This window comes from Hemitrygon akajei, chromosome 5 (genome assembly GCF_048418815.1).
Source record: "Hemitrygon akajei chromosome 5, sHemAka1.3, whole genome shotgun sequence".
NCBI classification, from domain to species: domain Eukaryota; kingdom Metazoa; phylum Chordata; class Chondrichthyes; order Myliobatiformes; family Dasyatidae; genus Hemitrygon; species Hemitrygon akajei.
In genome coordinates this window covers 1408495-1427785 of record NC_133128.1, presented here as the reverse complement: position 1 = coordinate 1427785, position 19291 = coordinate 1408495, and the positions used below count along the sequence as shown (strand labels likewise).

At 46.8% G+C, this 19291-nt stretch overlaps 1 protein-coding gene across 1 annotated transcript in view; it reads left to right on the top strand.

The window, feature by feature from the left end:
* Positions 1 to 8043: 8043 nt before the first annotated feature.
* The window catches only part of LOC140727445 (ubiquitin-associated and SH3 domain-containing protein A-like), a 129016-nt gene continuing 117768 nt past the window's right edge, over positions 8044 to 19291 (top strand). The window contains exon 1 of the mRNA XM_073044746.1: positions 8044 to 13792. Coding sequence (XP_072900847.1) covers positions 13680 to 13792 — 113 coding nt within the window. The 5' untranslated portion in view covers positions 8044 to 13679. The remainder of the gene's footprint in view (positions 13793 to 19291) is intronic.

Sequence of the window (19291 nt, the reverse complement as noted above, 5' to 3'; positions counted from 1 at the left end):
GTACCTCCTGCCTGATGGTAAGGCGTCAAAGAGACTATGGGACCAATGGGAGGGATCATTGACAACACTAAGGGCCCTGTGCAGGCAGTGCTCCTGAGAAATATCTCTAATGGTTGGAAGAGAAACCCCAGTGATCTCCTCACAATTCTTTGTAGTGTTTTGTGGTCAGAAGCCTTGCAGTTCCCAACACAAGCAGCGTTGCAGCTGGTCAGGACACTCCATGGTGCAGGAGTTGGGACGTTACGTTACAACTGTACAAGTCATTGGTGACAGCGCATGGAGTATTGAGGGGGAGGCCAGGTAGTCTGTGGCTTGTTACCTCTCGGTGAAAGAAGCTGGGGGGTGACCATATAACATCATGAGGGGCATAGATAAAGTGGAGAAAATTTACCTAGCTATAAGGTAAGATTGAATAAGTTAGGATTGTACTCCTTGGAACGTAGAAGATTAAGAGGAGATTGGATAGAGGTATACATGGGTGTTACTCTGGCTGGCCATCAGTGTGCCGTGGGTTGGTACTGGGTATACATTATTGACCGTGATATACTGTACATTAACGATCTGGAAGAAAGGACCGAGTGTACTGTCTCTGAGTTTGCTGATGCCACTAAATTGAATAGAAAAGCAAATTGTGAAGAAGATACGGAGAGTCTGCAGAGAGATAGAGATAGGTTCAGTGAGTCGGCAAGGGTCTGGCAGATGGAATGCATAGAAAATCTACAGCACAATACAGGCCCTTCAGCCCACAATGCTGTGCCGAACATTTACTTATTTTAGAAATTACCTAGTGTTACCCATAGCCCTCCTTTTTTCTAAGTTCAATGTACCTATCCAAGAGTCTCTTAAAAGACCCGATCGTATCCACCTCCACCACCATCACCGGCAGCCCATTCCATGCACTCACCACTCTCTGCATAAAAAAACTTAGCCCTGACATCATCTCTGTACCTACTCCCCAGCACCTTAACCTCTGACGAAGGGTCTCAGCCCGAAATGTCAACAGTGCTTCCCCTTATAGATGCTGCCTGGCCTGCTGTGTTCCACCAGCATTTTGTGAGTTGTTTGAATTTCCAGCATCTTCAGATTTCCTCGTGTTTGCACCTTAACCCTGTGTCCTCTTGTGGCAACCATTTCAGCCCTGGGAAAAAGCCTCTGACTATCTACGCTATCAATGCCTCTCATCATCTTGTACACCTCTATCAGGTCACCTCTCATCCTCTTTCGCTCCAAGGAGAAAAGGCCAAGTTCATTCAACCTATTTTCATAAGGCATGCTTCCCAATCCAGGCAACATCCTTGTAAATCTCCTCTGCACCCTTTCTATGGCTTCCACATCCTTCCTATAGTGAGGCGACCAGAACTGAGTACAGTACTCCAAGTGGGGTCTGACCAGGGTCCTATGTAGCTGCAACATTACCTCTCGGCTCCTAAATTCATTCCCACGATTGATGAAGGCCCAATACACTGTTCGACTTCTTAACCACAGAGTCAACCTGCGCAGCTGCTTTGAGCGTCCTATGGACTCGGGCCCCAGGATCCCTCTGATCCTCCATGCTGCCAGCAGTCTTATCATTAATACTATTGTGGTGAACTACATATACCTGTCTGGACACGCCCCCCCCCCCCCCCCCGCTGACTGCTCCTGTGGCTCCTCCCACTGACCCCGGTATAAAGGCGATTGGGGCCTGAGTCCTGCCCTCAGTCTCCAGGATGTAGTATGGTGGTCAATTGCTGCTTGTTCTTTCTTCCAGTCAATAAAAGCCTATATCTCGCCTCACGTCTCAGAGAGTTATTGATGGTGCATCAACTATATCCTGCCAACATATTTAACCTACCAAAATAAACCACCTCACATTTATCTGGGTTAAACTCCATTTGCCACTTCTCAGCCCAATTTTGCATCCTATCAATGTCCCGCTGTAACCTCTGACAGCCCTCCACACTATCCACAACACCTCCAACCTTTGTGTCATCAACAAACTTACTAACCCATCCCTCCACTTCCTCATCCAGGTCATTTATAAACGAAGAGTAAGGGTCCCAGAGCAGATCCCTGAGGCACTCCACTGGTCACCGGCCTCCATGCAGAATATGACCCATCTACGGAGCAAGAAGGCTGCGAGTGAACTGCTGATTTTTCGAAACAACGGGACTTTTTTTTACTACTCGGGGTAAAAGAGAGGCAAGACTGCACAGGCACCTGACATCAACCAGTAGAGCGTGAAAGGTTTAAAAAGAAGACTGCCATATCCAGCGGGCAGTGGAGTGAGAGGAGGCATGAGTGATAGGGCTTTGGCTCAACGGGCTTAGGTGGTAATGGGATGAGGTGCGGTAGGTTTAACTGTGTTAATTGTGGAAAGGAAGTAGTATGTGTGTGAGGCCAGTTTTCGGTGCTCAGTGTCAGATGTGGGACGTCCTGGACTCTCCCAGCCTCCCGGACGGCCATATCGGCACCAGGTGTGTCGAGCTGCAGCTCCTTAGGGACCGAGTTAGGGAACTGGAGATGCAGCTCAATGACCTTCGCCTGGTTAGGGAGAGTGAGGAGGTGATAGAGAGGAGTTACTGGCAGGTGGTCATACCGGGGCCACGGGAGACAGACAAGTGTGTCACAGTCAGGAGGGGGAAGGGGAAGAGTACCCCTGTGGCTATGCCCCTTGACAATAAGTACTCCTGTTTGAGTACTGTTGAGGGGGACAGCCTACCTGGGGGAAGCGGCAGTGACCGTGCCTCTGGCACAGTGTTTGGCCCTGTAGCTCAGAAGGGAAGGGATGAGGATAGGGGACTCTATAGTTAAGGGGTTAGACAGGCAATTCTGTGGATGCAGGAAAGAAACTCGGATGGTAGTTTGCCTCCCAGGTGCTGGGGTCCGGGATGTTTCGGCTTGCATCCAAGATATCCTGCAGTGGGAGGGAGAACAGCCAGAGGTTGTGGTACATTTTAGTACCAATGACATAGGTAGGAAAAGGGAAGAGGTCCTGAAAAAAGACTACAGGGAGTTAGGAAGGAAGTTGAGAAGCAGGACTGCAAAGGTAGTAATCTCGGGATTGCTACCTGTGTCACGCGACAGTGAGAATAGGAATAGGATGAGGTGGAGGATAAATGCGTGGCTGAGGGATTGGAGCGGGGGCAGGGATTCAGATTTCTGGATCATTGGGACCTCCTTTGGGGCAGGTGTGACCTGTACAAAAAGGACGGGTTGCACTTGAATCCCAGGGGGACCAATATCCTGGTGGGCATGTTTGCAAAGGCTACTGGGGAGAGTTTAAACTAGAATTGTTGGAGGGTGGGAATCGAACTGAAGAGACTGGGGAAGAAGAGGTTGGCTCACAAATAGAGAAAGCTTGTAGACAGTGCAAGAGGGAGGATAGGCAGACGATAGAGAAGGGACGTGCTCAGACTGAAGGTTTGAGATGTGTATTTTAACGCAAGGAGTGTTGTGAACAAAGCAGATGAGCTTACACCGTGGATCAGTATTGGGAGATATGATGTGGTGGCCATTACAGAGACTTGGATGGCTCAGGGAGAGGATTGGTTACTTCAAGTGCCAGGTTTTAGATGTTTCAGAAAGGACAGGGAGAGAGACTAAAGAGGTGGGGACATGGCACTGTTGATCAGAGATAGTGTTACAGCTGCAGAAAAGGTGGATGCCATGGAGGGATTGTCTACTGAGTCTCTGTGGATGGAGGTTAGGAACAGGAAGGGGTCAATAACTTTACTGTGTGTTTTTCATAGGCCGCCCAATAGCAACAGGGATATCAAGGAGCAGATAGGGAAACAGATCCTGGAAAGGTGTAAATAACAGAGTTGTCATGATGGGAGATTTTAATTTTCCAAATATCAATTGGCATCTCCCTGGAGCAAGGGATTTAGATGGGGCAGAGTTGATAGGTGTGTTCAGGAAGGTTTCTTGGCACAATATGTAGATAAGCCTACAAGAGGAGAGGCTGTACTTGATTTGGTATTGAGAAATGAACCTGGTCAGGTATCAGATCTCAGTGGGAGAGCATTCTGGAGATAGTGATCACAATTCTGTCTCCTTTACAATAACATTGGAGAGAGATAGGAACAGACAAGTTAGAAAAGCATTTAATTGGAGTAAGGGAAATTATGAGGCTGTCAAGCAGGAAATTGGAGGCTTAAACTGGAAACGTTCTCAGCGAAAAGTACACAAGAAATGTGGCAAATATTCAGGGGATATTTGTGTGGTGTTCTGTATAGTTACATTCCAGTGAAACAGGGAAGTTCTGGTAGGGTACAGGAACTGTGGTGTACAAAGGCTGTCAAGAAGTCAATAGTCAAGAAAAGAAAAGCTTACAAAAGGTTCAGAGAGCTAGGTAATGTTAGAGATCTAGAAGATTATAAGGCTAATAGGAAGCAGCTTAAGAAGGAAATTGGGAGAGCCAGAAATGGCCATGAGAAGGCCTTGGTGGGCAGGATTAAGGAAAACCCCAAGGCATTCTACAAGTATATGAAGAGCAAGAGGATAAGATGTGAAAGAATAGGACCTATCAAATGTGACAGTGGGAAAGTGTGTATTGAACCGGAGGAAATAGCAGAGGTACTTAATGAATACTTCAGTAATCACTATGGAAAAGGATCTTTGTGATTGTAGTGATGACTTCCAGCAGACTGAAAAGCTTGAGCATGTAGATATTAAGAAAGTGGATGTGCTGGAGCTTTTAGAAAGTTATCAAGTTGGATAAGTCAGCGGGACCGGATGAGATGTACCCCAGATCCCTGATCAGACCATGATTCTCTAGGTGCCCATAGATTCTATCTCCAAGAGTTTTTTCCAACAGCTTTCCCACCACAGATGTAAGACTCGCTGGTCTATAATTACCCAGACTATCCCTACTACCTTTTCTGAACAAGGGGACAACATTCACCTCCCTCCAATCCTCCGGTACCATTCCCGTGGACTACGAGGACATAAAGATCCTAGCCAGAAGCTCAGCAATCTCTTCCCTCGCCTCGTGGAGCAGCCTGGGGAATATTCCATCAGGCCCTGGAGACTTATCCGTCCTAATGTATTTTAACAACTCCAACATCTCTTCTCCCTTAATATCAACATGCTCCAGAACATCAGCCTCACTCATATTGTCCTCACCGTCATCAAGTTCCCTCTCATTAGTGAATACTGAAGAGAAGTATTCATTGAGGACCTCGTTCACTTCCACAGCCTCCAGGCACATCTTCCCACCCTTATCTCTAATCGGTCCTATCTTCACTCCTGTCAGTTTTTTGTTCTTCACATAATTGAAGAATGCCTTTGGGTTTTCCTTTACCCTACTCACCAAGGCCTTTTCATGCCCCCTTCTTGCTCTTCTCAGCCCCTTTTTAAGCTCCTTTCTTGCTATCCTATATTCCTCAATAGACTGATCTGATCCTTACTTCCTAAACCTCACGTATGCTGCCTTCTTCCACCTGACTAGATTCTCCACCTCACTTGTCACCCATCATTCCTTCACCCTACCATTTTTTATCTTCCTCACCTGGACAAATTTACCCCTAACATCCTGCAAGAGATCCCTAAACATCGACCACATGTCCATAGTGCATTTCCCTGCAAAAACATCATCCCAATTCACACACGCAAGTTCTAGCCTTATAGCCTCATAATTTGCCCTTTCCCAACTAAAAATGTTCCTGTCCTCCCTGATTCTATCCTTTTCCATGATAATGTTAAAGGCCAGGGAGCAGTGGTCACTGACTCTCATGGTCACTGTCTCCCAGATGCTCACCCACTGAGAGATTTGTGACCTGACCCGGTTCATTACCTAATACTAGATCTAGTATGGCATTCCCCCTAGTTGGCCTGTTAACATACTGTGACAGGAATCCATCCTGGACGCACTTGACTAACTCTGCCCCATCTAAACCATTAGAACTAATCAGGTGTCAATCAATATTAGGGAAGTTAAAGTCACCCGTGATAACAGCCCCGTTATTTTTGCACCTTTCCAAAATCTGCCACCTAATCTGCTCCTCGGTATCTCTGCTGCTACCAGGGGGCCTATAGAATACTCCCAATAGAGTAACTGCTCCCTTCCTGTTCCTGACTTCCACCCATGCTGACTCAAAAGAGGATCCTGCTAGATTACCCACCCTTTCTGTAGCTGTAATAGTATCCCTGACCAGTAATGCCTCCCCTTCCCCCATCCCCATCCCTTTTAAAGCACAGGAATATTGAGAATCCATTCCTGCCCTGGTTCCAGCCAAGTCTCTGTAATGGCCACTACATCATAATTCCACATATGTATCCAAGCTCTCAGTTCATCACCTTTGTTCCTGATGCTTCTTGCATTGAAGTACACACACTTTAGCCTTCTACCTTACTACCTTTATACCCTTTATTCTGCTTCTCGTTCCTCAAAGCCTCTTTATATGTTAGATCTGGCTTTACTCCATGCACTATACTTGCAGCTCTCACATGACCTTTATCCTCCTCCACCTCACTATCTGGTCTAACACTCTGGATCCCCTCCCACTGCAAATCTAGTTTAAACCCCCCAGAGCAGCACTAGCAAACCTTCCCGCAAGGATGTTAGTCCCTCTCCAGTTCAGGTGCAACCCATCCCATCGGAACAGGTCCCACCTTCCCAATTGTCTAGAAACATGAAGCCCTCCCTCCTGCACCACCTCCTTAGCCATGTATTTAGCTGCATTATCTTCCTATTTCTGGCCTCACTAGCACGTGGCACGGGTGGCAATACTGAGATTGCAACCCTGGAGGTCCTGTCCTTCAACTTTGCACCTAACTCCCTAAATTCTCTTTGCAGGACCTCCTCCTTCTTCCTAACTACGTCATTGTTCCCTACATGGACCATGACATCTGGCTGCTCACCCTCCCTCTTGAGAATACTGAGAACTCGATCCGAGATATCGCAGACCCTGGCAACAGACCATCCGGGATTCTCGATCTCTTCCATAGAACCTCCTATCTGTCCCCCTAACTATTGAATCCCCTATCATTACTGCTCTCCTCTTTTCCCTCCTTCCCTTCTGAGCTGAGGGTCCAGTCTCGGTGCCAGAGACACGACCACTGCAACTTGTCCCTGGTAAGTCATCCCCACCAACAGTATCCAAAACGGTATACTTATTATTGATGGGAACCGCCACAGGGGTGCTCTGTCATTCTGTCTATCACCCTTCCCTCTCCTGACAGTCACCCAGATACCTGTCACCTGACTCTTAAGGGTGACTATCTCCCTGTAACTCGTGTTTATTTCTGCCTCTGCCTACCGAATGATCCGAAGTTCATCCAGCTCCAGCTCCAGTTCCCTAACTTGGTTTGTCAGGAGCTGCAGCTGGATGCACCTTTTACAGGTGTAGTCATCAGGGACAATTGTACTCACCCTGACTTCCCACATACTGCAAACGGAGCACTCGACAACCCTAACTGCTGCCTCCATTACCTACTCCTAAATTAATTAGATTAATTAAAGGAGCTTACCCAGCCTTACCTCACCGGGAGCAAGCTCGTCCTCAGCCTCTGCTCGCCGAAGCCCCTCGAGCCAAAGCCTTCCTACTCTGTCTCCCTCTACTCCATCACCCGCTCCGTTATTCTGCTCACTTTTTAAACTCTCCCGCTGATCTCAGAGGCCGACCTTCACACGCGTATGCACAGTCGTGTGCCATTCAAACTGCCAAAGAAGTGGCAGGTGGAGGTCAACCCAGATAAGTGTGAAGCGGTTCATTTTGATAGGTCAAATATGTTGGCAGAATATAGTATTAATGGTAAGACTCTTGGCAGTGTGGAGGATCAGAGGGATCTTGGGGTCCGAGTCCATAGGACGCTCAAAGCAGCTGCGCAGGTTGACTCTGTGGTTAAGAAGGCGTATGGTGTATTGGCCTTCATCAATCATGGAATTGAATTCAGGAGCCGTGAGGTAATGTTGCAGCTATATAGGACGCTGGTCAGACCCCACTTGGAGTACTGTGCTCAGTTCTGGTCGCCTCGCTACAGGAAGGATGTGGAAACCATAGAAAGGGTGCAGAGGAGATTTTCAAGGATGTTGCCTGGATTGGGGAGCATGCCTTAGGAGAATAGGTTGAGTGAATTTGGCCTTTTCTCCTTGGAGCGACGGAAGATGAAAGGTGACCTGATAGAGGTGTATAAAATGATGAGAGGCATTGATCATGTGGATAGTCAGAGGCTTTTCACAGGGCTGAAATGGTTGCCACAAGAGGACACGGGGTTAAGGTGTTGGGGAATAAGTACAGAGGAGATGTCAGGGGTAAGTTTTTCTGTCTCAGAGAGTGGCGAGTGCGTGGAATGGGCTGCCGGCACCGGTGGTGGAAGCAGATACGACAGGGTCTTTTAAGATACTTTTAGATAGGTCCATGGAGCTATGGGTAAGCCTAGTAATTTCTAAGGTAGGGACATGTTCGGCACAACCTTTTGTGCTGAAGGGTCTGTATTGTGCTGTAGGTTTTCTGTGTTTCTATTACAACCACTCTGCCTTCTGTGAGCAAGCCAGTTCTGGTTCCACAAAGCAATGTCCCCTTGGATCCCATGCCTCCTTACTTTCTCAATAAGGCTTGCATGGGGTACCTTATCAAATGCCTTGATTAAATCTATAAACACTATATCTTCTGCTCTACCTTCATCAATGTGTTTAGTCACATCCTCAAAAATTTCAAACATGATCGTAAGGCACGATGTGCCTTTGACAAAGTCATGCTGACTATTCCTAATCATATTATGCCTCTCCAAATGTTCATAAATCCTGCCTCTCAGGAACTTCTCCATTAATGTGCCAACCACCGAAGTAAGACTCACTGGTCTACAATTTCCTGGGCTATCTCTACTCCCTTTCTTGAATAAGGGAACAACATCCACAACCCTCCAGTCCTCTGGAACCTCTCCAGTCCTCATTGATGATCAAAGATCATCGCCAGAGGCTCAGCAATCTCCTCCCTTGCCTCCCACAGTAACCTGGGGTACATCTCATCCAGTTCCTGAGACTTCTCCAGTTTGATGCTTTCCAAAAGCTCCAGCACATCCTCTTAATGTCTATATGCTCAAGCTTTTCAGTCCACTGTAAGTCATCCCTACAATCACCAAAGTCCTTTTCCATAGTGAATACAATGTTGGTAAATGTGAAGTCATCCACTTTGGAAGGAAAAATGCAAGAGCAGATTATTAAAATGGTAAAAAAAAATGCAGCATGTTGTTATCCAGAGGGACTTTTTTTACAAGGTATCTTTATTAGAAATTCAGTGCTACAATGTATATATACACCAGTGACTAACACAATTACTACACAACTACTAGACAAATGACATTAAACAAAAATGTCTCTATCTCTGTCAATGATGGCGCTCTCCCCCCACGGAGCCCAACGGTCCTGGAACAGCTCCATGGTCGCCGTGGACCACACATGTTCTCTCTCAATGGTTGCCCGGGCACGGATATACCCCCTAAGCATTGTCAGGCAGTCTGCTCGAGCAGATCCCTCCACCACCCGTTCCCAGGATGCCCACACATAGCTGTTTTTGCCAGCCCCAGGGGCAAATTCACAAGGACATCCTCATCCCTCCATGCCCCCTCCTTACTGGCTGACTGTATATAAATAGGCTCGAACAGCACTTTGTAGCCCAAGCTCATCTCCTATAGTCTGCCACAGAGTGCCTTGTTAAGTTCAACGGATCACTAACAGCGCCCATTCCCTTTAGAAGAAGAGTACGTCAGGGGTGCCCCATGTCCGGCCAGATGTATGCAATCTGTGTAGAACCATTCCAGTGCCTTCTTCAGCGGAGGCTGATGGGTCTGGTTCTGCGCGAACCGAAGATGGAGGTTACCTCCTCAGCTTACGCTGACAACGTGCTCCTGATGGTGACAGATCCCAGTGACCTGTGAAGGATGTGCCAGTAAGTTTTATCGGCAGCGTCCTCCGCTAGGATCAACTGGGCGAAATGTTCTGGACCCTTAATGGGTCAGTGGCAGGTGGACTCCCTGCCGGAGGAGATGAGAGCTTTTGAGTGGAGCACCAGGCATCTCCTCTATCTGGGAGTCTACCTGAGTCCTTCTAGGGAGACCTGGCTGGCGAACTAGCAGGACCTGGAGATAAAAGTCATGGCCCGGCTGGGGCACTAGTTAAGCCTTCTCAGGATGCTTTCCTATCGATGCAGGATGGTGGTCATAAACCAGTTGGTAGCCTCCATGTTGTGGTACCGCATGGTCACCTTGGCCCCTCCTGCCTCTTTTGTTGCGAGAATGCAGAGGAAGTTAGTGGACTTCTTCTGGGGTAACAGGAAACACTGGGTCTCTGCAGGAGTCTTTTGAGTCTCCCAGTGAGAGAGGGCGCACAGTCGCTGGTGTGTGTACGTACAGGAATGGCAGCTCTCTGTCTCAGGGTCCTGCAGAGATTCCTGTACGCCGAGCACCCTCCCAGGTGGCACGTTTTGGCGACGTTCTTCCCCCGAAGGGGCTACTATCTTCACAAAGAGATGCGGCTACCACCGCGTGTGTCAGCCGCACTATGCGGAGCCTACCTGGCTTCTATCAGGACCTACTAAGAGTCTGGAACATGGTTGCATCTGGTCTCCTTACTTGAGAAAGGACATACTGTCTTTGGAGGCGAACTGAACTCCATTTGCGTTCAAACCCCGAAAGGAAAACTCACCAAACTCTGCTCAGGCTAATCGCAGTTACTCCGAATTCAGTCTGATCCTAATCCAGGCTAATCACAGTTACTCCGGATTCAGTCTGATCCTAATCCAGGCTAATCACAGTTACATAGAAACATAGAAAATAGGTGCAGGAGTAGGCCATTTGGCCCTTCGAACCTGCACCGCCATTCAGTATGATCATGGCTGATCATCCAACTCAAAACCCTGTACCTGCTTTCTCTCCATACCCCCGATCCCTTTAGCCACAAGGGCCATATCTAACTTCCTCTTAAAGATAGCCAATGAACCGGACTCAACTGTTTCCTGTGGCAGAGAATTCCACAGATTCACCACTCTCTGTGTGAAGAAGTTTTTCCTCATCTCGGTCCTAAAAGGCTTCCCCTTTATCCTTAAACTGTGACCCCTCGTTCTGGACTTCCCCAACATCGGAAACAATCTTCCTGCATCTAGCCTGTCCAATCCCTTTAGAATTTTATACATTTCAATAAGATCCCCCCTCAATCTTCTAAATTCCAGTGAGTATAAGCCTAGTCGATCCAGTCTTTCTTCATATGAAAGTCCTGCCATCCCAGGAATCAATCCGGTGAACCTTCTCTGTACTCACTCTATGGCAAGAATGTCTTTCCTCAGATTAGGGGACCAAAACTGCACACAATATTCTAGGTGCGGTCTCACCAAGGCCTTGTACAACTGCAGTAGAACCTCCCTGCTCCTGTACTCAAATCCTTTTGCTATGAATGCCAACATACCATTTGCCTTTTTCACCACCTGCTGTACCTGCATGCCCACGTTCAATGACTGGTGTACAATGACACCCGGGTCTCGTTGCATCTCCCCTTTTCCTAATTGGCCACCATTCAGATAATAATCTGTTTTCCTGTTCTTGCCACCAAAGTGGATAACCTCACATTTATCCACATTAAATTGTATCTGCCAAGAATTTGCCCACTCACCTAACCTATCCAAGTTACTCCAGATTCAGTCTGATCCTAATCCAGGCTAATCACAGTTACTCCGGATTCCGTCTGATCCTAATCCAGGCTAATCACAGTTACTCCGGACTCAGTCTGATCCTAATCCAGGCTAACCGCAGTTACTCCGGATTCAGTCTGATCCTAATCCAGGCTAATCGCAGTTACTCCGGATTCAGTCTGATCCTAATCCATTCCTGATTTAAACTCCCTCGGCTCTGATTTTGTCTCCTATCTCCAGAATTATTCTCCCTGAACCACTGGCACCGACACCAATCTGAACTTTAATTTAGAACTCCCATTCTGGACCATCCAGTCCCGATCCGGACCACCCATTCTGATCCAGACCATCCAGTCCTGATCTGGACCACCAATTCCCGATCCAGCCCACCCATTCCCGATCCGGACTACCCATTCCCGATCCGGACCATTCATTCCGATCCGAACCATCCATTTCCGACGCACTCCCCGCCCCCACCCCAGGCTACATTTACTTTTAGAGATTCTGACCTTAGTTGTGGAGTCAGTCGCGGAACCACCCAGGTTAGCAGCAAAACAAGGCCTCGCTGAATGAGCCCCTGTATGGCTACAAGGTGTGAGAAATGATATTTGGCGTAACGAGACTGTACTAGCCCCACAGAAGGGCAGTTTACCCAGCCGACTCTGCACTGGAACCCGCCCGCCCGGCGGTATCTCAGCTCACCCGCTCTCGCTTGCTGATGAAAAGATAACAATTGTCACGGCTCACTGCAATTAAACCACCGGAAGCGTTCATGTTAATGCTCGAGCAGTAAAAACCTTCCCGTGAAAGAAACGGTGTCATCTGTATACACACGGGAGCAGGCACGTTACCCCCTCCCAAACTCTGTCTCATTTCAGAACTTCGGCCTTAACCCCGAGTTTGACCGCGTACATAATTACAGCGACCCTGCCCAGAGCTTCGGTTACATAAGAACATAAGAAATAGGAGTAGGCCATCCGGCCCATCGAGCCTGCCCCGCCATTCAATAAGATCATGGCTGATCTGGCCATGGACTCATCTCCACCTACCTGCCTTTTCCCCATAACCCTTAATTCCCCTACTATACAAAAATCTATCTAACTGTATCTTAAATATATTTACTGAGGTAGCCTCCACTGCTTCATTGGGCAGGGGATCCCACAGATTCACCACTCTCTGGGAAAAGCAGTTCCTCCTCTTCTCGGTCCTAAATCTACTCCCCTGAATCTTGATGCCCTGTCCCCTAGTTCTAGTCTCACCTATCAGTGGAAACAACTTTCCTGCCCCTATCTTATCAATCCCTTTCATGATTTTATATGTTTCTATAAGATCTCTCATCCTTCTGAATTCCAGCGAGTACAGTCTTAGGTGACTCAGTCTCTCCTCGTAGTCTAACCCCTCAATCTCATAGACTAACCAGTGTCGAGCTTTCGGGGAGCCGATTTGGTGGACAGCGGCCCTGGACTAACCCCGGTTCTTCAACTCACAAAATGCTGGAGGAACACAGCAGATTCTTTGAGATTGTTTAATGTCATTTCCAGTACCCAAGCGTAAAGGAAAATGGAATTATTGTTATTCCCGATCCGATGTAGCGCAAAAAACACAGTAAAATACAGAATACTAATAATAATCACACAAATATAAATACATCGGACAGCGTACTGTATACCCATGTATACTTTATGTATGTTCATAAAGTTACGCTAGGCACAGGAGGTAAAACACACAAAATGCTGGAGGAACTCAGCAGGTCAGGCAGCATCTATGGAAAAATGTACAGTCGACGTTTCGGGTCGAGACCCTTAACTAGGCACAGGAGTGTCTGTACATAAGGTGACTGACAGGAAGTGGTGTTTGGGGTGTGGAGGGGTGGGTTAGTGGATGGAGGTGTTGGTCAGCCTTACTGCTTGGGGAAATTAACTGTTTTTGAGTCTTGAGGTTCAGGCGTGGATGAAATGTAGTTTCCTCCCTCATGAACCCCACTTTCACCCAGTCTGTGTCAGTGTCGGCTGCAGCAACAGGAAGTCGGTGTAGGTGAGGTTACCCGGTGCCGTTGGAGAGGGAGTGAGTGAGATGGCGGAGTTTTCAGGCAGGACACCGTTTCTCTGCCACTCTCGGATTCAGACCAGAAGCGCACCGAACCTGCTGGACTCTCTCCTTTCCCAGGGCTTCCCGGAACGTCTCGCGTAAGTAGCCGGAGTTCCCATCTCCGAACCTTACAAATCTGCCCGTTTGAGGGGCATGTTTGCACACAATTTCAGCTGTTCAGAGATTAGCGTGAGGGGAGTGGGAGTGATGAAAATTATCCACAATCGGTTATAGTGAGTGGGTCAACAGGTGATCTTGGGAGGCAGGAATATCAGTAGGAGAGTGGAGGCAGAAGGCAACGACGGGGAGAAAGGCACACCCTGCCTTGAATCATTCCGTTACGGTGCCAGAATAATTCATGGCGCTCCACGACTCGCCCGTAAAGATGGTTTCAGAAAGAGTGTTTAACCTTCAGATTTCACGCGTTCAAAGCCGACCCTCGGCCAGCCGTTAACGATTTTACATGGGGAGCTCAGACCACTGCAGATGCTGACATTAACAAGTAACCGGCTATAACTCCAACAGTCGACGACTCTTGACTGGGAACTATAGTGCCGCTTTTTCTAAATTGCAACTAAACCTTATATTGTTGTCCGATTTTCCTCAGAGTCTGGGGGCTTTCTGTGAAACGAAATAATAAAAATGTTCTGAAGTTAGAAGCTGGCCACGCTGCAGTGTGTCTATGTGCATATTTGTGTGTGAGTGTGTGTGTGTGAGAGAGAGAGAGAGTGAGTGTGTGTGCGTGTCTGAGTGTATGCATGTGTGAGAGACAGAGTGAATGTGTGTATGAGTGTGTATGTGTGAGTCTGTGTGAGTGTATGAGTGTGTATGTGTGAGAGACAGAGTGAATGTGTGTATGAGTGTGTATGTGTGAGTCTGTATGAGTGTGTATGTGTGAGAGACAGAGTGAATGTGTGTATGTGTGAGTCTGTGTGAGTGTATGAGTGTGTATGTGTGAGAGACAGAGTGAATGTGTGTATGTGTGAGTCTGTGTGAGTGTATGAGTGTGTATGTGTGAGAGACAGAGTGAATGTGTGTATGAGTGTGTATGTGTGAGTCTGTATGAGTGTGTATGTGTGAGAGAGAGTGAATGTGTGTATGTGTGAGTCTGTGTGAGTGTATGAGTGTGTGTGTGAGAGAGACAGAGTGAATGTGTGTATGTGTGAGTCTGTGTGAGTGTATGAGTGTGTGTGTGTGAGAGACAGAGTGAATGTGTGTATGAGTGTGTATGTGTGAGTCTGTGTGAGTGTATGAGTGTGTATGTGTGAGAGACAGAGTGAATGTGTGTATGTGTGAGTGTATGAGTGTGTGTGTGTGTGACCGTTAAAGGAGTGGACGTCGTCATCGGATTTCGATGGACAACCGAAGAAGAAGAAGTGTGGGTGTGAATGTGTGTGTCTGTGTATGTGTCTATGTGTTTCTGCCTGTGTTTGTGTGTGTGTCTGTATGTGTTTCTGCCTGTGTTTGTGTGTGTGTCTATGTGTTTCTGCCTGTGTTTGTGAGTGTGTCAGTGTGTAGGTGTCTGTGTCTGTCTGTCTATGCATTTGTGTGTGTGAGATACCCCCAGCTTAGGAAACACCCTCTCCACATCCACCCTGTCTAGTCCTGTCAACATTTGGTAGGTGTAAGCGGCCAGCTGATCCCATTCATCTCCTGCACCTGCCCTCTCACCCTATCCTTTGATGCCCCGACCAATCAGGAAATGATCTGCCCACATTCTTCTCATTTCCGGTGAATACAGGCCCACAGCTGCCAAACACACCCCATTTGCTAACTCCTTAATTCCTAAAATCATCTTCATAAACCCCCTCTGGACAACACATCCCTCCTGAGATATGGGGCCCAAAACTGTTGACAATGTTCCAAGTGTGGTTTGGTGAGTGTCTTATAAAGGCTCAGCATTTTCTCCTTGCTTTTATATTCCAATGCTCTTGAAATAAAAGCTAACATTGCATTTGCCTTCTTTACCACAGACATAGCCTGTAAATGAACCTTCAGGGAGTCTTACACGAGGACTCCTAAGACCCTCTGCACCTCTGGTGTTTGAACCTTCTCCGCACTTTTGTTCCTTTTACCACAATGCATTATCATACATTTCCCAACATTGTATTCCATCTGATATTTTTTGCCCATTTGCCAATTTCTCTGTCCTGCTACAATCACATTGCTTCCTCAGCACTACCTGCCCCTCCACCTATCTTTCTATCATCTGCAAACCTTGCCACAAAGCCATCAACTCCATTACGGATCAACATGCATGAACCCTAACGCCTTCACTATCGTTTTGGGAAATTTTAACCAGGCCAGTCTGAAAAAAATCATTAAGCAACTACCATCGACAGATCACTTACAATACTAGAGGGAACAACACTCTGGATCATTGTTACACCACCCTCAAGAATGCCTACCATGCTATTCCATGCCCTCACTTTGGGAAGTCTGATTCCATCTGTACTTCTGCTATATAGCATAGGCAGAGATTGAAGACTGCAGCACCAGTAGTGTGGACCAAGAAGGTTTGGACAAGAGAAGCACAAGTCAAGTCACTTTTTATTGTCATTTCGACCATAACTGCTGGTACAGTACATAGTAAAAACGAGACAAAGAAAACTAGACTGAACTACATAAAAACTGCTTTGAATCAGTGGACTGGACTGTATTCAGGGATTTATCTTTGAATCTGGATGAGTATGCTGCAGTTGTTACTGACTTCATTAAAACCTGTGTGGATGAGTGTGTGCCTACAAAGACTTACTGACAATTCCCAAACCAAAAGCTGTAGATGAACCAGGAGGTACGTCGTCTGCTGAAGGCTAGATCTGTGGCTTTCAAATCTGGAAACCCCATGTCTGTACCAGAAAACTAGGTATGATTTCCAGAGGGCTATTCCAAGGGCAAAGAGACAATTTCGTATGAGGATGGAGGTGACATTGGATGTACGACACCTCTGGCAGGGTTTGTAAGACGTTACTTCCTACAAAGTGAAACCCAATAGCGTGAATGGCATCGATGTTTCACTTCCAGATGAACTCAACGCCTTCTATGCCCGCTTTGAAAGGGAGAACACAACTACAGCTGTGAAGATCCCTGCTGCACCTGATGACCCTGTGATCTCTGTCTCAGATGCCAATGTTAGGCTGTCTTTAAAAACAGGGAACCCTCACAAGGCAGAAGGTCCAGATGGAGTACCTGGTAAGGCTCTGAAAACCTGTGCCAACCAACTGGCAGGAGTATTCAAGGACATTTTCAACCTCTCACTGCTATGGGCAGAAGTTCCCACTTACTTCAAAAAGGCAACAATTATACCAGTGCCTAAGAAGAATAATGTGAGCTGCCTTAGTGACCCCAGTAGCACTCACATCCACAGTGATGAAATGATTTGAGAGGTTGGTTATGACTAGACTGAACTCCTGCCTCAGCAAGGACCTGGACCCTTTTGCAATTTGCCTATCATCACAATAGGTCAACAGCAGATGCAATCTCAATGGCTCTTCACACAGCTTTAGACCACCTGGACAACACAAGCACCTATGTCAGGATGCTGTTCATCGACTATAACCCAGCATTTAACACCATCATTCCCACAATCCTGATTGAGAAGTTGCAGAACCTGGGCCTCTGTACCTCCCTCTGCAATTGGATCCTCAACTTCCTAAGAAGACGGCCACAATCAAAACGCAGAGATACAAAGGGACTTCAGAGCTCTTGTGCAGAATGCCCTAAAGGTTAACCTCCAGGTTGAGTTGGTTGTGAAGAAGGTGAATGCAATGTTGGCATTTATTTCTCGAGGTATAGAATACAAGAGCAGGAATGTGATGTTGAGGCTCTATAAGGCACTCATGAGACCACACGGAATATTGTGTGCAGTTTTGGGCTCTTTATTATAGAAAGAATATACTGACATTGGAGAGGATTCAGAGAAGACTCACAAGAATGATTCCAGGAATGAAAGGGTTACCATATGAGGAACATCTGGCAGCTCTTGGGCTGTATTCCATGGAGTTCAGGAGAATGAAGGGGTATCTCATAGAAACATTCTGAATGTTAAAAGGCCTGAACAGATTAGATATGGTAAAGTTATTTCCCATGGTAGGGGATTCTAGGACAAGAGAGCTCGACTTCAAAATTGAAGGGGGTCCATTTAGAACAGAGATGCAGAGAAATTACTTCAGTCAGAGGGTGGTAAATCTGTGGAATTTGTTGCCACAAGCAGCTGTGGAGGCCAAGTCATTGGGTGTATTTAGAGCACAGATAGATAGGTTCTTGATTGGACATGGTATCAAAGGGTATGGGGTGAAAGCAGGGGAGTGGGGATGACTGGAAGAATTGGATCAGCCCATGATTGAATGGCACAGCAAACTCAATGGGCCAAATGGCCTACTTCTGCTCCTATATCTTATGGTCTTATGGTCTAATCTGTGCGGATTGGTGATAATATCTCATCCTTGCTGACCCTCAGGGGTATATGCTTAGCCCACTGCTCTACTCTCTGTATACACATGACTGCGTGGCTAGGCATTGCTCAAACACCGTCTACAAATTTGCTGATGATACAACCATTGTTGGTAGAATCTCAGCTGATGACGAGAGGGCGTACAGGAGTGAGATATGCCAACTAGTGGAATGGTACCACAGCAACAACCTGGCACTCAACGTTAGTAAGACAAAAGAGCTGATTGTGGAATTCAAGAAGGGTAAGACAAAGGAACACATACCAATCCTCATAGAGGGATCAGAAGTGGAGAGAGTGAGCAGTTTCATGTCTCTGGGTGTCAACATCTCTGAGGACCTAACCTGGTCCCAACATATCGATGTAGTTATAAAGAAGGCAAGACAGCGACTATACTTCATTAGGAGTTTGAAGAGATTTGGTATGTCAACAAATGCACTCAAAAACTTCTAGCTGTACTGTGGAGAGGCTGTATCACTGTCTGGTATGGAGGGGCTACTGCGCAGGGCCGAAAGAAGCTGCAGAAGGTTGTAAATCTAGTCAGCTCCATCTTGGGCACTAGCCTACAAAGTACCCTGGACATCTTCAAGGAGTGGTGTCTCAGAAAGGCAGCATCCATTATTAAGGACCTCCAGCACCCAGAACATGCCCTTTTCTCACTGTTACCATCAGGAAGGAGGTACAGAAGCCTGAAGGCACACACTCAGTGATTCAGGAACAGCTTCTTCTCCTCTGCCATCTGATTCCTAAATGGACATTGAATCTTTAGGAACTACCTCACTTTTTAAATATACAGTATTTCTGTTTTTGCACGTTTTTAAGATCTATTCAATATATGATTACCATAATTGATTGATTTATTTATTACTATCATTATATGTTTAATTTTTATTTATTAATACTATTATTTGTTTCTCTCTGCTAGATTACGTATTGTATTGAACTGCTGCTACTAAATTAACAAAATTCACATCACTTGCCGGTGATTATAAACCCAATTCTGATTCCCACTGCTCAACAACCCCACCCGTTCACAGGGAGCTCTGCCCACCCTAATCAAACTCCACCCACCCTCATCTAGCCACACCCGTTCACAGGGAACCCACCCTAATCAAACTCCACCCACCCTCATCTAGCCACACCCGTT